Source organism: Pollachius pollachius, assembly GCF_949987615.1.
Source record: "Pollachius pollachius genome assembly, chromosome: 11".
In the NCBI taxonomy this organism is placed as follows: Eukaryota; Metazoa; Chordata; class Actinopteri; order Gadiformes; family Gadidae; genus Pollachius; species Pollachius pollachius.
The window spans coordinates 3413959-3428017 of record NC_136944.1 but is presented as its reverse complement, the minus strand read 5'-3'; the positions used below and the strand labels follow the sequence as shown (position 1 = coordinate 3428017).

The 14059-nt window shown below is 50.3% G+C and overlaps 1 protein-coding gene across 2 annotated transcripts; it reads left to right on the top strand.

The window, feature by feature from the left end:
- Positions 1 to 62: 62 nt before the first annotated feature.
- Positions 63 to 13755, top strand: fbf1 (Fas binding factor 1). Of its 2 annotated transcripts, none has more exons than XM_079745921.1 (29): positions 63 to 457; positions 686 to 716; positions 823 to 852; positions 955 to 1000; positions 1116 to 1182; positions 1300 to 1350; positions 1528 to 1651; positions 1908 to 1988; positions 2429 to 2563; positions 2800 to 2926; positions 3311 to 3465; positions 4274 to 4367; positions 4773 to 5324; positions 5783 to 5857; positions 6085 to 6143; positions 6258 to 6301; positions 6591 to 6641; positions 7058 to 7189; positions 7734 to 7834; positions 8006 to 8212; positions 8827 to 9074; positions 9795 to 9913; positions 10259 to 10381; positions 10642 to 10827; positions 11160 to 11336; positions 11930 to 12067; positions 12807 to 12909; positions 13282 to 13427; positions 13664 to 13755. In XM_079745921.1, exons 1-29 carry the CDS (start codon positions 455 to 457, stop codon positions 13745 to 13747), a joined length of 3489 nt encoding a protein of 1162 aa, XP_079602047.1. In that variant the 5' UTR covers positions 63 to 454; the 3' UTR covers positions 13748 to 13755. The 2 variants fall into 2 exon arrangements, with proteins under 2 accessions (XP_079602047.1, XP_079602046.1); XM_079745920.1 differs by having other exon boundaries at positions 3308 to 3465.
- The last annotated feature ends 304 nt before the right edge of the window (positions 13756 to 14059 follow it).

Here is a 14059-nt window from a genome sequence, read left to right as displayed (position 1 = left end):
TGAAGTGTAAACAGGAAGTAAAAGTGACGCCGACGGTCTCCAATGGAAATGCGGCAAATCATTGCAGTTTAAACCCTACACCCATCAGGCACTATCCTTGATAAATCACAACAACTCTTTTCTGCATAAGACCTTCGTGTTTCTGGTGAAGTAGTTGTGCCTACCCGACCCTCCGCGTCTTCCGTAACGTTAGAAGAACGATTAGTGGTCACCATAGTGCTCAACATGGGCATCGAACCTGTGTGTCCGTGTTGAAGTAGGTCAACATGGGAATCGAACCTGTGTGCATGTGTGAGCAGGTCAGCATGGGTCGGAACAGAGCAGAACCCCCAGGCCTGAGGTGTTCATGACCCACAGGGTCATTGTGTGTAGGAGAAGGGCAGGGTAACCATAACGACGAGCGACGCCTTAAAGGATTAACCCGCTTTGGGTTCAGCTCCCTGCAGCCTGCAGCATGGTGAGTGGGTCGGACTATAGGGGGTTTAAACTGAGACTTGGTGGAGTTTTAATGGTCGAAAACGTGCATGCATTGAAATAAGAAGTCATTGAAGCACTGCTTTGTGTTTTGGTTTTCAGTTGTGTTGTGTGGTAACTGTTAACAGTACGCACTGATCTATCCTATACTACAACTGCTGTTGTCCATTACAAAATGTCCCTTATGAATGCTTTTCTCCATTATTCATAGGCTTTCAAGCCGAAAAGCAGATTACTGCGTGGTGAGTTCATCCCTGGTTGATAGAATTCTTTATTTAAATGTTAAAAAAAGTACAAAATAACCACCAGAGGTCACGTGACTTTTATTGAAATAACTGTATTTCTCAGGGTCGTTTGAAGACAAACTGTCAGATACAGGTAAGAAAACAGAATACTTCTGATTCAATTAGTCGATGGCATTGAAATGATCCCAAATAATGGATCATGATGATTTCATAAATGGTGTCTCTGGTTCTTCAGACTACAGTGGACAGGGTAAACCGACGCGTGCGGCTGCGCTAAACAGGTGAGTGCCCGCACACACACCTTCTAACAAATGCTCACCACGTTAAGTATGCTGTGTGATGGTATTCACTGCATGTTAAGTATGGTGTGTGATGGTATTCACTGCATTCCTCCAGGTCCTCGAAGAGCGATGACTTCTTCCAGAGGCTGGCGGAGGAGGCTGAGCGGGAGGCCGGGGAGGAGGTGGGCGGACTGGGAGAGAGAGCACGTCTACGTGGTCGCTGTAGTCCCTGTTCAATGAAGGGAACACAGGAGGTTCATCCTGTGCCTGTATCTGAATCGATTTGGTTTGATTCGTAGGATTCCGATGTTTCGGAGGCCGACCCTACAGACATACTGAAGAACCTGAAGGTAATGTGGGGGGGAGGATCGCCTTGAGGTCAGCCTGTTTGACTCCCAGCCGAAAGGTTCTTGGTTCAAACCCTAACCTCTACCTGCTCATTAAGTTGTAGTAAAGTGATGACCACCATCGTCTCTTCACCGATGTGTCCACAGTTGCTCTAAACTGCTCACTTCCTGTTCAAACAGGATATGGACGACATGGAGGCAGATCTGTTTGGGGCCAAGAAGCCTCGCTCCGCCCCGCCTCAGGCCAAGAGGTCTAGTCCCCCCGGGGCCAGAGCTGAGAGCATCGCGAGAGCAGGAGGAGCAGGTAACCGAGGGGAGCAGAGACCACAACCTGGGGGACCAGGTCTAAGGTCCACCATGTCGACCATAGACCTGGGCAGACCAGGTGGAGCATAGGTAGATCCAGCTCTGCCTGGTCGGTCCATTAGGAGGTCTAGTTTGACCTGGTCGGTCTGCCTCGTGATGGCCGCTGGCAGTGTGTTTGACTCCCAGCTGAGCGGTATCGTGTCCAAGTCCCAGCCAGAAGTGACAGGTTGTTTCTCTTGCCCTTCTCTCACCAGGATCCACCTCGGAGCCAAAGAAGCCCAGCTCCGCCCCTTCCGCCTCCAGCTCGCAGGGATACAGGAAGTTCGACTTCTCCGGTGAGTGGCAGGGCCAGCCTCAGGGGGCGTGTCCAACTCCCGGTTGGCGGGTTCTGGGTTCTATCCCTACCGCCCTCAGCTTCTAGCTTTTATCCAAAGCGTCTTACAATAAGTACATTTGTCAGAAGAAAGATACACAACAATATATCTCTGTGGGTACAGTAAGGATGTTCATAGAACCAAGTGCCAAGCACTAACAATCACTAGGTTAACCCATTCCCCGTAAACAATAAAGAAAGCTAGGATAAGAAGCTACAAAATAATAAGTACTATTTATTGATTGCCAGGACGTACAACATACAATAAGTGTGTCCTGGAGTAGTGGTAGAAGAGGCCAGACAGATTATCTACTTGAATGGAGTTTGTGGTGGAACGTTGGATTGGTAGCTTCAGTGGAGTCACCGCGTTTCAAGCCTTCTCAAGCTCCTCTCCTCGTGCAGATCTAGACGACCCCCTGGCTGATCTTCTAGATGAGCTGGATCTAGAAGAAACTAAGTCGGAGCCCGGCAAGGGTCCCCCAAAGAAACCAGTACCGTCCCCAACTGGGACCCCGGTCCTGAAGACCAAGGAACCAGGTGTGAAGGAGAGGTTTATGGAGTATCTCATGCTTTTATAAATGTGTTAATGGGATGAAACTTTATTACTGTGCAATATGAATGTGTCTTTCTAAAATAAGTAATATTGTAGTGTGATTATTAAATGTGTTATATATTGTTGCTGGCATTACTGTGTCATCAACGGTTGTGTTTATGCCTTTATGTGTGTTTAGGTTAGTGCTAATGTAAGACGGGAATCCTGGTTTGTTCCTCAGCTAAGGTCGTTAAGAAAGGGGAGGAGCTGACCTTTGACGATGATGAAGATGATCTCATTGACGCTCTGGGATTCGACAACGACAAAGAGATCCCGAAAAAGAAGGAGGCTTCGCCCCTAAAGACGAGGTAGGAACATTCATGTGTCTTTGGCTCTAGTCCCTCTGTGTGAAGTCAGGAAACTGGTGTTAAAGCGGAGTGTTGGTGTGGAAAACAGTAGCAGGACATACCATAAGCAAGACGGTTTAGTAAATAGACCCTTCTCAATAATCCAAAGACGTCCAATAGCACCATCTCTAGCAATGCAGGTTATTACAAGTTAACAAGAGAAGTTTCTGATTGGCCTAAAGTGGTTGTTCGTCATCACATGGCACCAATTTGAGCCTATCACAAAACAGTTACAACCTCTTAGCGTTTCCTATAATTTTAATATTGTAGTTAGTTTGGTTACCAGACTGTTCTTGAACAGTGGATGAGCCTTTGACCCTCCCTCCCCACGTCTTTCCCCAGCAGTGACCCCCCCCAGAGGGCTCGCACCCGGCTGGACGAGATCCTGGGGCGGGGCACGCCCCCCCGCCTCCTGGAGCGCCCACCAACCGGGGAGCGGAAGGAGGCGGCGCCGCAGCCAATGAGCAGGCAGGACCGGGACAAGCCCGGCAGCGCTAAAGGTGAGGGGGGGGAGGTAATCTAAAGGTTAGGGGAGGGTGAGGTCATCCTGCTGAGAAAGACTAGTAATAATTAGTAACGTTCTCTCTGTTGTTGATGTCTTGGTTTTGAACCCATGCCCTCAAATCACCTTTTCCTAAGTAACTCATTGTATGCTACCATACAGAAATGATTTTAAGTGTAAGAGGCTAAACCCTAAAGATTGGGTGAATCGTGATTTTGTTTTATCTTAGAGAAGATAGAAACTTAATTTTAGGAGTGTTGCAGTGTAATGTATATGTAGTGTACTACATGTTTATATGTAATGTAGTGTCTGTTCCTCCGGTTTGATGAAGACTAGCTCCCCTGTATTGATGATGTCATCGTGTGGTCGTCCCTGTGTTGCTGATGTCATCGTGTTGTTGTCCCTGTGTTGATGATGTCATCGTGTTGTCGTCCCTGTGTTGCTGATGTCATCGTGTTGTCCTGTGTTGATGATGTCATTGTGCTGTTGTCCCTGTGTTGATGATGTCATCGTGCTGTCGTCCCTGTGTTGATGATGTCATCGTGCTGTCGTCCCTGTGTTGATGATGTCATTGTGCTGTCGTTCCTGTGTTGATGATGTCATCGTGTTGTTGTCCCTGTGTCGATGATGTCATCGTGCTGTCGTCCCTGTGTCGATGATGTCATCGTGTTGTCGTCCCTGTGTTGATGATGTCAACTTGTTGTCATCTCTGTGTTGATGATGTCATCATGTTGTCATCCCTGTGTTGATGATGTCATCGTGCTGTTGTCCCTGTGTTGATGATGTCATCGTGCTGTCGTCCCCAGAGCCGCTGCTGGAGGACGACCTCGGGTTTGGCTCCTACCAGCCCACGCTAGGCTCTGCCCCCGAGGGTCGCCAGTCCCGCAGGCAGTCTGTCAGGTGGGGGCCGCGACCAGGGGCTGACCCGGGAAACAGAGAGGGGGTTTGAGAGAGTCTGTGTTTGAGGGGCTGTTAACTTGTTAATTAACTTTTGTTTGCAGATAACATCAAATTATACAGTGATTGATAATGTATATATAAATAAACAAATATATATATAATACATCCCCTTTCTACCCCCACACCCCTCCATAATAACAACACTGTTGATTTCAGTTCTGCTAAACGGTTTATCTATGTTCTGCTTAACGGTTTATCTTTCTTATTGTTGTATTAATTAAGTGCCATTCAATGTACTTCTTAAGTATCAACGCCATACTGCACTGTTATTCAGTGAAAGGAGAACTATTGAGGCTTAAATGTAAAGGAAGTTGGTTCTGTTTTAAAGTTGTTATTTCCCTTCAGGTTCTCCACGGAGGACATTAGCAGCTCCACCCTGGAGAGAAAGACCAAGCCCACCACCCCAAACCCCGCCCCCACCACCACAAACCCCGCCATCAGTCCGTCCAGGGCGCGCTCCTCCTCTGATTGGCTCGGCCTGAAGCCCAGCGACGAGCTGACCTTCCTGCCCGACGACGAGCCCGTCGTCACGGACACCACCAGGGAACCCACCTCCCCAGCTGCGGGAAGAAGGAACTTTCCCGCCTCGACCAATGAGAAGGCAGGCACAGCGATGCCCAGAGACCATGCCCCCAGCCCTGCCAACTTTCCTACCAAAGCGCCCAAGACAGAGGAGGGGAGGAGCCAGAAGGGGAGGGCGGAGGAGGTAGACCAGGAAGAGGAGGATCAGGAAGAAGAGAAGCAGAAGAAGAATGAGGAGGAGGAGGAGGACTGGCTCTCAGGAGCTCTGAGCAGGAGGAAGGCTCTGGGGGCCTCCCAGCCAGAGAGGAGGAGGTCCAGACAGGAGGAGTCGCTGGGCCCGGGAGGAGGAGAGGAGGTCGTCAGCTCCACCGTCCGGTAGACTTCAGATTCATGTGTATTAAGGCCCTCAGATTCATGTGTATTAGGGCCCTCAGATTCATGTGTATTAGGGCCCTCAGATTCATGTGTATTAAGGCCCTCAGATTCATGTGTTTACTGGCCCTCAGATTCATGTGGATTCAGGCCATCAGATTCATGTGTATTAAGGCCCTCAGATCCATGTGTTTACAGGCCTTCAGATTCATGTGGATTCAGGCCATCAGATTCATGTATATTAAAGATTCATGTGTATTAAGGCCGTTTGGTTGAGGATTTGATCTAAAGTATTGTTTAATACCGGGAGTGTGTTTGTTCTGAATGAATATGTTCTAAAAGGTATTATTAATCATTATAGATAGCTTGATTGAACATGTAGTAATGATAAATGAAGGGTGTTCTCCTAGGGTAGAGGAGCAGGTATGACCTGACCTGTTGGTTGGTTGTTTGTTCCCCAGGAAACCGGCCCCCTCCCCCACCCCCTCCACGAGGAGACAGGAGACAGAGGAGAACTCATCAAGCCTCCTGACTGGGTAGGATTAGGATCTGTTACTGAATCCATGAACTGATCAATCAATGAACATCTGTTGATAACAAACTCTTAACAATCTTTCAATGCACCTTGGTTCGGTCAGGCTACTGTGTTTGAATCCGTGGGTGAAGGGGGTTTATAGTAGAGTCCTCATGAGTCACTTTGGACTAAAGACTCTATGATGAAATGGTGATAATTTTGTGTATTTATTTGTGTTGGAACACACAGCCGGATGCCCAGCCCTGGGGTGCATTCCAAAGCAGTCAGGGATGTAGCGCCAACACAAGGTACTCACTCCTGTCCCATCCCTGATATAAACACATTAACCCGTTCACCCACACCTGTGTACATCACAGCTCTATGTTTCACTCTGGGTTTGATTGTCCATGTCTGGTTCACAGGGACCCAACCGACCCCCTCACCAGCTCCTGCTCTGCAGTCACAGGTAGGTCTGGAATATTATTATGGGATATCAGATGTTTTTGCAGAATATATATGTTGAGAGAGATATTGTGTATATGTTCTTTGTGTATATATTTCGAGGATGTATACAGTATGTATCGAAGGTTTAATTCTGTATTTTGTACTGCATCTGTATTCTTCCTCCTGATTTGGATGCTTATAGTAAAATCATCAACACCCAGAGTGGATCTACAAACCTAAAGTATTTAATGTCTCTCACCAATGAGGAGAAAACTATCAACTCAACCCACCCTCCACTCTCTCCTGGACAGGTGACCCTCTCCACAGAGAGTCTGCAGCAGCTTCTCCTACAACAGCAGCAGGTATGATAGCATCAGAACCCCCCTATGGATGGCTCTCTTCCACTTAGAGGACCCCTATATGCTATGGCTGCGTCCCAATAGTTGTCCCAATATGATTATTCTCTCTGTCCTTGCTCCGTCTTACTCCAGATAGTCTCCTCTATCACATTGTAAAAACCGTCCCCATTTTTTCTTTAAGATATTTTATGTCAGAATAGCCAGAGAAGCTAGTTTGAAGGTTATGATTGGCCCAGATGATCACCAGTCAATGCCTGATGCTGAAGCAGATGTGTCTCATTACCACGCGGTTACTCTACATATATTACTCCTGCTTCTCTTCTCGTTGAGGGTGTAGTGAACAAATGATAGAAAGGAGGAGAAGGGTTTGGAATGCACCCTTTATCATTTGTATTAAACTGACTTCCTTCTCTCCCCAGCTCATGCAATCCCAGTTCTTGGGCCTAGGGGGCGCCCTGGACTACGGCTGTCTGCTCAAACCAGACCGGGCGGAGCCGCATCTAGGCGACGGCCAGGCGCTGCAGGCCCGCATTGCCCACCTGGAGGGACAGGTGAGGCTGGGGGGGGCGGAGCCTGTTTGATTTGAGAGCAGGGTTTGTTTTAGTAGAGGTTACGCTCTTTAGAGATGTTCCGATATCATTTCTTTCCTTCCGATACAGATACCTGAACTTGAGTATCGGCCGATACCGAGTGATGTACTGATACAGCATCTAGCATTATGACTACCAATAGCACCCGCCGTTAACCGATACTGAATTTTAGGCTATATCAGAGGAATTTCCGATACTGATATCGATATCCGAACAACTCTGACGCCCTCCCATCAAAATTCAACAGAAATTGATCTAAATCTAAACTTGTTTCTATAGTAAAGTTTCTTTGTAGGAATAACAATGATAGTTCATTGATATATTTTCAACCTAATTGTATCAGTGGAGCCCAGTTACTGTCTTCACAGGCCCAATTCAAACACTCCTGAACCATAAGGAATCAGAGACCTGATCAAAACTCAATCACTGTAGGCTCAGTGTGTGCGCGTGTGTGTGTGTGTGTGTGTGTGTGTGTGTGTGTGTGTGTGTGTGTGTGTCCGTCCAGGTGAGAGGTCTCCTGTTGGAGAGGGACCAGACCCAGATGTTGATGGAGAACGTCCGTCTAAGAAACCAACAGGACATGGAGCAGGTGGAGACCGCCCACAGGTATGACCTCATCTCTCCCTCTCAACCAATCAGCAGGCTGATCGCCGATTAATACACCAGGAACCTTTATACAAACTCTTGCTCCACCCTCTCCGTCCTGACTCCTCCTCTCTGTCCTGACTCCTGCCCTCTGCCCTGGCTCCTCCCCTCTGCCCTGGCTCCTCCCCCCAGGGCGCGGGTGCAGCTGCTGGAGGCGTCGTGGTCGCAGCGGGAGGCGCGGGCGCGGCAGGAGAGCGAGGAGCTGGCGGAGAGCCTGGCGGCGGCGGGGCGCACTGCGGAGCAGCAGAGGGCAGAGCTAACGGCCGCGCACCAGAGGAGGCTGGCCCAGAGCCAGCAGGACCGGGACCGCGAGGTCCAGAGGCTCCGGGACCTCCAGAGGTAGGGACCGGGGCCGCGAGGTCCAGAGGCTCTGGGACCTCCAGGGGTAGGGACCGGGACCGGGACTGCAAGGTCCAGAGGCTCTGGGACCTCCAGGGGTAGGGACCGGGACCGGGAGGTCCAGAGGCTCCAGGACCTCCAGAGATAGGGACCGGGACCGGGGCCGCAAGGTCCAGAGGCTCCAGGACCTCTAGAGGTAGGGACCAAAGGCTAAGGGACCTCCAGAGGTAGGGACCAAAGGCTAAGGGACCTCCAGAGGTAGGGACCAAAGGCTAAGGGACCTCCAGAGGTGGTCTGGAGGTCCCTGTGCCTTTGGCACAGAGAGGCTCAGAGACCTCATCAGAATCTTTGATGTAGAAGAACCAAGATGGTGGCTGCAGGGTGATTCAGATCTTTTAGTGTAGGAGCCTATAGTGGAATTCAGATTAGAGATGGTGGACGATATAATGTGGGGGTGTGGTGTGTAGTTAATGTGGGGTGTGTTGTGTAGTTAACGTGTGGTGTTGTGTAGTTAACATGTTGTGTTGTGTTGTGTAGTTAACGTGTTGTGTACTTAACATGTTGTTGTGCTGTGTTGTGTGGTTTATATGTGGGTCTTGTGTTGTGTTGTGCAGGCGGTCCATCCTGGAGGTGAAGCAGGACCATGAGGAGCAGCTCCTCCGGCTGAAGCGGCTGAAGGAGGAGGAGATCGAGGCGGTGACCAGTGCCACGTCCCAGACGCGCTCTCTGACGGGCGTCATGGAGCAGATGGAGGGCTTCTCCTGCCGCCTGGGAGAGCTGTCCTGCCGCGTAGAGAGCACCCACGAGCACACGGCCCAGGGCCTGGAGCAGGGTGCCAGGCAGCGGGAGGAACAGCTCCGAGGTGAGGCTCAGAGGGGAGGAGCAGCTCCTAGGTGAGGCCCACCAGGGTTAGAGCAGCTCCGAGGTGAGGCTCACCAGGGGGAGGAGCAGCTCAGAGGTGAGGCCCAGCTCCGAGGTGAGGCTCACCAGGGGGAGGAGCAGCTCCGAGGTGAGGCCAACCAGGGTTAGAGCAGCTCCGAGGTGAGGCTCACCAGGGGGAGGAGCAGCTCCGAGGTGAGACCCACCAGGGGAGGAGCAGGGTTAGGAGCAGCTCCTGACTTTGCTGTGGTCAGCACTGTTGCCATGGGAGCAAGATGGTCCTGTGTTTCCAATGGAGTACGGTGGAGGGTCTTCAGCACGGTCTCAGTGTGTTCCACTGGGCTTCTAGCTGGTGCTCTAGTCCACCTCCCCCCCACTACATGTTATTGACAAAAGATAGCATGTTATGCTTCCCAGAATGTAGCGTGTTTAGCTCGCAGCGTAGCGTGTTTAGCTCTCTGCGTAGCGTGCTACCACCAGTATATAGCGTGTTTAGCTCGCTGCGTAGTGTGTTTAGCTCTCTGCGTAGCGTGTTTAGCTCTCTGCGCAGCGTGTTTAGCTCGCTGCGTAGAGTGCTTAGCTCTCTGTGTAGAGTGTTTAGCTCTCTGCGTAGCGTGCTACGCCCTGTGTGTAGCGTGTTTAGCTCTCGGCTTAGTGTGTTTAGCTCTCGGCGTAGTGTGCTAACCCCTGCGCGCGGCCCCAGTCATGCAGGAGCGGCTGGGCCAGCAGCAGAGGGCCATGGCGGAGGAGCGGGCCCGTCTGAAGGAGGTGATCACCAGGATGGAGGTCCAGCTGGGGGAGCAGCAGAGGCAGCTGGAGAAGGTGGGGACCCCCCCCCCCCCCCTGTCTGTCTGTCCGTCCGTCCGTCCGTCACTCCATACCTCCCTCCCTCGCTAACTCACTCAATCACTCCCTCTCTTTCACTCACTCCCTCCTACTGTTACACAGCAGTACTGCAGTAGCAGTAATGCAACCTGCTGGGGCTGAGATCTTTGTGGTGATTGTTGATCTTCCATTTATTCCTTTCTGTATTATTATGATAAGTTATATTTTCCTCCTCTGTGCCTTCCTCTTGTCTCTTCTTCCTCCACTGCATTAGATGAGCGGAGGAGAGTAAATGGAGTCTGTCTCCATGGTAACCTGTTGTTGTTGTTGTTGTGGTGTCAGGAGCGCTGGCGGGTGACGGCAGAGCAGGCCAAGGCGGAATCGTCCCAGAGGAGCCTGGAGGAGGAGCGGCGTGCCCTGAACCAGCACACCTCCATGGAGAGGGAGGAGCTGGAGAGGGCCAAGGTAGGGGGGGGGGGGGGGTAAGGAAGACTAACGTTGAGTATTTACATGTATTTTTGAATTATTTCATGATTACACGGTTGAGTCAAATGACTAACCCAAGCTGAAGAAGAAACTTGCAGTGTCTGGAACCGCATATCTACAACTTCCAGAACCCCTGATGCCCCAACACTTTATACCTTTATCAGTTGTGATGTCAGTCAGTATGTTAAGGACAGAACCACGAGGTTACGGGAGACAAACCCTCGTCTCTCCCCCCTCAGAACGCGCTCCTGGAGGAGCAGCAGGCCGTGATGACGCGCTGCGGCGAGGAGCGGAGGAAGATGGCGGCCGAGTGGGCCCAGCTGCACGCCGCCGAGAAGACGAGGCAGGAGCAGGAGGAGCGACGGGCCGGCCGGCACCTGGAGAGAGACGCCCACGCCCACTCCAACATCATCAGCATTGCCCAGGTGGGGGGGGGGGGGGGAAGATAGAAAGAGAGAGAGAGAGAGAGAGAGAGAGAGCGACCTCCATCATCAGCATGAGAGAGAGAGGGGGTCCAAATAAAGGTACTTCAGAAGCTGATGAATACATACAATTCAAACGGTAAACACTGAGTTAATACTGTACAATCAGTCACTAGAGACAATCTGTATTTGTATGTCGACTGTCCGGTTGTTGTCAGACACTTTGTACACAAATGAAGTTCCTCACACTGAACTGAATTGAATGGTTAGAGGCGAGGCAGTATTGCTCCCTGTAAGCCAAGCTAAAGTTCACTGCTCCTCCTCCTCACCCGCAGGAGCAGGCGGAGGTGAAGCTGCTCTCCGGGGAGCTCCAGCAGCGTGAGGGGGCCCTGGCCCGGGAGAGGGAGGCCCTGGAGCGGCAGCGGGAGGAGGCACAGCGGGAGAAGGAGCGGCTCAGCGCCACTGCCCTCAGGCTGCAGGCCCGGGCGCAGGAGGTGGAGGCCTTCAGCAAGGTATGACATCACTTCCTCCCCGCAGGGATATGCCCCATCCGTCAGTCGATGGATGACGGCCACACTCGTAACGATTAGTCGGCCCTCATTAAAGGGCTAAAACGCCATCACAATCGCACGATGTCCGAATGAAGGTTACATATCACTTTATATTGTGTAGAAGCTGCACGTTTTTGTGGCTACCAGCCGAAAGGTTGCAGGTTCGATCCCCAACGTCCGCAGTTACCTGCAGGCATCGATACATGGTAAACAGTAAATGGACTGCATTTACGTTGCGCATTTCTAACCAGTGGCCACTCAAAGCGCTTTACAGAATTGCCTCACATTCACACACCGACAGCGGAGTCAACCACGCAGGGCGACAGCCAGTTCGTCAGGGTGAGGCGTTGGGGACACCTCGATGGTCGAACTAGCAACCTTCCGGTGACCAGCCAACCCGCTCTACCTCCTGAGCCAGATGCCGCCCCCCCCTGTGAGCCAGATGCCTGACATGCCCTGCCTGCTCTGTGATCCCCTGAATGAGGTTGTCACTGACATGCAGTGCGCGATGGTAGCTCCGCCTCTGACTCCTCCCCCTGTCCTCTATCACCCAGCTGGCCACAGAGAAGTTCGAGGAGGGCGAGCGAGCACTGCACACAGCGCGAAGCGTAGAGAGCGAGCACCAGGCCAGGCTGAGGAGCATCCACTCCCAGATGGAGCGGCTGAGGCAGCAGGAGGAGCAGCTTCTGCAGGTAAGGCCGGCACTGGAGATGTTCCCATAACATTTTGCCCTTCCCAAAACCGATTCCGATTTCCGATATCAGGTATATTCCGATGCAGCATCTAGCATCGTAACTACTAACAGCACTTGTTCTTATTGAAGGGTTCTCTTACGATGAGTAATGTATAGCCGGTTCACTTACTGTTGACAATTTTATTTCTTCAGAACTAGATCATTTACATTTATAATCTATAAATGTAGTAAAACAATTGTTTTCTTCTAGTTAAGCGTCCATGCAAGCATGTAGGTCGGAGTTGGCCGTTTCACATTCCGACTCCCCTCCTAAGACCGTTAACGAACGCATGACACCGTAGTGTTTGTGATGTTCTCAGCCTGTGTAGTAAATGAGTCAAGTGATGGTATCGGATCAGCGCATAGACTTTTAGGCAGTATCGGAGAATCTCGGATACTGGTATCAGTATCGGAACCACTCTAGCTGTCACACAGGTGCAGTTTATTCACGAGGTGCTTGTTCACTTTCCTTTAATTGATTGTGTTAAGTTGGTTTTAGATTGTGTTATGGTGGTTTTATCTGGAAATATATTGTAACAGCACTTTTAAAAAAGAAAGGTTCTATACCGAATAATTTACTACTTCATTAATTCCAAAGGGAAAGTGTTGGTAATAAAAAAAAAGCCTATAAATAGGATGACAGTGTCATAGTTACATGGTGATATTACTCATAACCACTCATCCCTCTGGGTCTTTAGGAGAGAGTGAGGATGACGGACCTGAGGAGAGGAGAGGAGCGGTTCAGACAGAGCTACAAGCCCCTGGCCTCCCTCCCCAACACGGGCCCTCCTGGACACACAGGTGAGGAGACAACCAGATCTACCGACGTAGATCTATGTGGAAACGGTTTGATGTACTTAATTGTGATGTTGTGGAACATCATGTTAGATTTATATTATGTCTTTACCTAAAGCAGATGCTTTAACCTGTAGGCATTGAGCAGATGTTTGCTCAACGCCTACAGGTACACCACTGTGAAACCCTACTACTAATTATATGCGATAATTTAACGCAGATTTTGTGTACCTAGTACTTCATGGGGATGTTGTGGAACATCATGCTTGAGGATCTTTATCTGAGGGCCACTAACCTTCGATAACGCGTCACAAACATGCAGGCCAGGCTAACGGGGTTTGAATTGTGAATTGATTCAGGGTCTATTTTTTATTTCAGATTTCAGTGCCATGTGGCCAAGCCCAGCGACCCCAGAGCTGGTGGTGGTCCCAGCGAGCCCTGACCTAATGGTCCCAGCCAGCCCTCAACCCAGCAGCTACGGCCTCCAGGCTAGCCTGGCCCTGCTCAGACACACGGCAGAGAAGGTACCCAGTTGTCTTCAACCTGCCTACATATTAATATCTAAAGGACCTGCATCTTACTTGATAAATGACAAAGAATGCATTATTCAAACAATTCATAATTAATGCATTCGACTGAATATCCTGGGTCAAATATTCCAGTTGGTGGCTCCCCCACCCAAAGCGTCCTACATCACTGATGGGTCACATGACGTGGTCTCCAGTAGGGGCCGACGTTAATATTGAATCTGTCTCCTCAGGACCGCGACTTCCTGCAGGATGAGCAGTTCTTCCTGGAGACGCTGAAAAAAGGCCCCCTGCAGTCCCTCTTCCACACGCAATGAATCACCTGACAATAAATCATTTTAGGATACAAGGCTCTAGTCCGTGTTGATAAATGGACCAAAAACAGGTTGTAGCAGAGATCTTTAGAGTCGATAGTCATACATGCCTGACATGGAGCGTTTTGTCAGCTGACCTTGAGCAGTCATGCACAGCAGAGGTAAGGAGGAGACAGCCTTATACTGATAATCTGTTAGTAAAACAAGAAAGCTATGCTGAATTATATTGTTTGAAAGTCAACAAAATTAGACTTGGGTCCAATCCTTATACAGAAGTAAAATATATCCCAGTTACTGAACAGAAACCAACGAATA